Source organism: Austrofundulus limnaeus, unplaced genomic scaffold, assembly GCF_001266775.1.
Source record: "Austrofundulus limnaeus strain Quisiro unplaced genomic scaffold, Austrofundulus_limnaeus-1.0 Scaffold728, whole genome shotgun sequence".
NCBI classification, from domain to species: domain Eukaryota; kingdom Metazoa; phylum Chordata; class Actinopteri; order Cyprinodontiformes; family Rivulidae; genus Austrofundulus; species Austrofundulus limnaeus.
Genome location: NW_013953130.1, coordinates 110,945 through 113,842, shown reverse-complemented (window position 1 = coordinate 113,842; position 2,898 = coordinate 110,945). Strand labels below are relative to the sequence as shown.

General features: G+C 39.0%; 1 protein-coding gene across 3 annotated transcripts in view; it reads right to left on the bottom strand.

Moving 5' to 3' along the window:
• The window catches only part of afdnb (afadin, adherens junction formation factor b), a gene marked incomplete at its 5' end in the record, with an annotated part of 50,296 nt that overhangs the window by 41,589 nt on the left and 5,809 nt on the right, over positions 1-2,898 (bottom strand). For all 3 annotated transcript variants that reach the window (XM_014028212.1, XM_014028213.1, XM_014028215.1), the window contains 2 exon segments: positions 1,427-1,521; positions 1,890-2,035. In XM_014028212.1, coding sequence (XP_013883666.1) covers positions 1,427-1,521; positions 1,890-2,035 — 241 coding nt within the window.

Here is a 2,898-nt window from a genome sequence, read left to right as displayed (position 1 = left end):
GAATTTTGTTCGTATCTGAAAAAAATCTTAGAATACGAAAACATTGGTGAATGTCACAAATTCTCCTAAATCACTCGTACGCACAACTTAAGAACAAATCTGTGCGTACGAACGGTTCTTGCATGAGGCCTATTGTTATCAATGGAGCTCAGATTAACAGGGAGTTCATTCCAGAGCCTGGGGGCCACAGAGGAGAAGGACCGGTCACCACAGGTCTTTAAGCGAGTGAGGGGAACCATGAGGAGATGTTGATCCTGTGAGCGGAGGTCTCTTCTGGGGTTGTAAGGTTAAATGAGACTTTTAATGTAATCAGGTGCTTGGCCATGAAGAGCTCTGAAGGTGAGGACCAGGATTTTGAACCTGATTCTGAACTGAACCAGAAACCAGTGAAGTTCTGCTAGGATCGGGGAGATGTGGGTGAATTTGGAGGTTCAGGTTAGGAGTCTTGCTGCAGAGTTTTGGACAAGCTGAAGACGATTTAACTGTTTCTGGTTTAGACAGGTGAACAAGCTGTTACAATAATCTAAGCAGCTAGAAATGATGGCATGAATTACCATTTCCAAGTCTGAAGTGGACAGCAGGGGCCGGAGTTAATTGCTRGTTCTTAGTTAAGGTAGTAAAATATAGCTAAAAGCTACAAATGCTAGCTAAAAGGAGAAAACCACTATAAGTTATGAATAGTAAACCTTTATCTAAAGGTGAACAAAACCCTAAGCCTAACCACCCCTAACCCTAACCCCTAACCCTGACCCTAGCTAAAAGTTAATACAATTTAATAGCTAACAGAAAAAACTGCTAGCCAGAAACCAAAAAGACAAAATACCATATAAATGCATAAGTGCTAATATAAAAAAGCAAACTTGAGCAAAAAAACACGCTGATGAACAAAATCTGAAAGAAAATATTCTAGGTAGAAGCTAAAAAATTAATACAATCTAAAAAAAATAAAGCAAACTGTGAATTTGAAAGGAGTAAAACATTATTAAAAACCAAAAGCTTTGGCTAAAAGCTTCAAGAAAGTAGCTTAAAGTTAAAAGTAACCAGTAGAAGAACTTAATAACTGAGTTATACACAGTTTTAAGTATTTAAAGGGACTTGTTTTGGTGATTCTTACATACGGAAGAGGATTAGGGCCACAGAAAAAAAATTTTAAAAAAGAATTCTGACTTTAATCTCAGAATTCTGAGTTCTGAGATTAAAGTCAGAATTCTGAGAAAAAAAGTCAGAATTCCTTTTTTTTTTAAATTTTTTTAGTGGCCCTGATCCTCTTCCGTATTTTCTTATACATACAAACATTAAATTTTCACATCCTCTAAGCAGACATGATTATCAGCTCCCCTGGGAACCACTGCTTTACATTAACTGTGTTTAAAATCAAATAATTTCTTCTAGTTAGTTTATAATGGTGATAAATCAGATGATGTACCTATACCAGGTGGCAGGGCACCGTGCTGCTCAGGATCCATCAGAAACGTTGGTAAATGGGTTCCCAGCTCTTTCTGTAGGCACTGAAGCAGGAGGCTTTGAGGAACAAAAGATAAAAAATAAAACATTATACAGTTTTTAATCTGATTTAAGCTGTAAAAATCAGATCATTTTATTCTCATGCAAAGATATTTTTATTTCCTAACAGTTTTCATAGCAGAAATGTTCAAATCCTCTGATAAGAAAAAAACATATCCATTTAATTCTATCTGTAATGTTATGCATGTTGTGATATTATCAGACCTACAGGATGCATCAGAAGGTGTTGTGACGAAACTTCAACATTTCTTATCAGATGAGAAAAAACTGAAAACTGTCTTCAGGGTCAATGAATCAGATTTTGAATGGTTTTGTGAAACGCACAAAGAGCTCTGAACTAACTAATCCTGGTGTGCGAGCTGTACCTGTATGCTCTGTGCACCAGGTGGGACAGGTCCAGCTGACTGTGCTGAGTCAGCAGGCTGAGGTCTTGGTCATGTTTGAGGAAGTTCAGCAGCTCAGAGAAATTGGCCATCCAGAAGGTGAGTGCCCCAGGGACGGTCTGCTGTCTCTGCAGATTAAACACAGACTGTGAGGTGTTTAACCAGGTGTGTTCTGGGTTATTAATGGAAGCATCACAGAGTGGGTCCAAGCATTAAAGCACCTGCTTTTTCCTCTGCCAGGTATCTCTGGAACATATTCACACAAAACATCAGGAATATTGTGTTATGATTTCAAGAGGTTTGTCACCGTGAGATAAAACAAATGATGGATGTTAATTTTGAGTTGGATTTAAGAGAAAACTCATGGAGCGCTATAACAGAGACAGACTTCACAGAAACATTATTTAAAGTTTAAACAGGTAACTGTAGTGTCCAAGAGTGGGGGCCTCTTCTCAGGAATGCACAGATGTGTTATGTCTCTTAGTCTCCACCTTTCGAGCTCGGCACACATTATCGTATTAGGAAAAGGAACGCTTAAGGATTACCGTGACAAAATTTATGATGCCTCTGTTGAACTACACTGTGAAACCTACAAAGAGGCTTGTACGCCCCCACCCTTGGCCTTCATCCTTCTTACTTGGTGAATCATTTGGCTTGGAGGTCATAATTTGGTTTTTGGCTGTAATCTCCTGGACTGCAAAATAAAGATCCTTGCTGTTCAACCAGCCTGTTTCAGAGTTCCTCTCTGCATTGAGCAGCAGCAGTTCTGCAGAACCAGAAGACGTGGTTTTACACCTCATAACAATGGGCCTCATGCAAGAACCGTTGGTAGGCACAGATTTGTTCTTAAGTTGTGCGTACGAGTGATTTAGGAGAATTTGTGACATYCACCAATGTTTTCATATTCTAAGATTTTTTTCAGATACGAACAAAATTCAGGAGTGGTCCAGACCTGTCGTATATTTTCCCAGCAGTCAGTCTGCTGTTATCC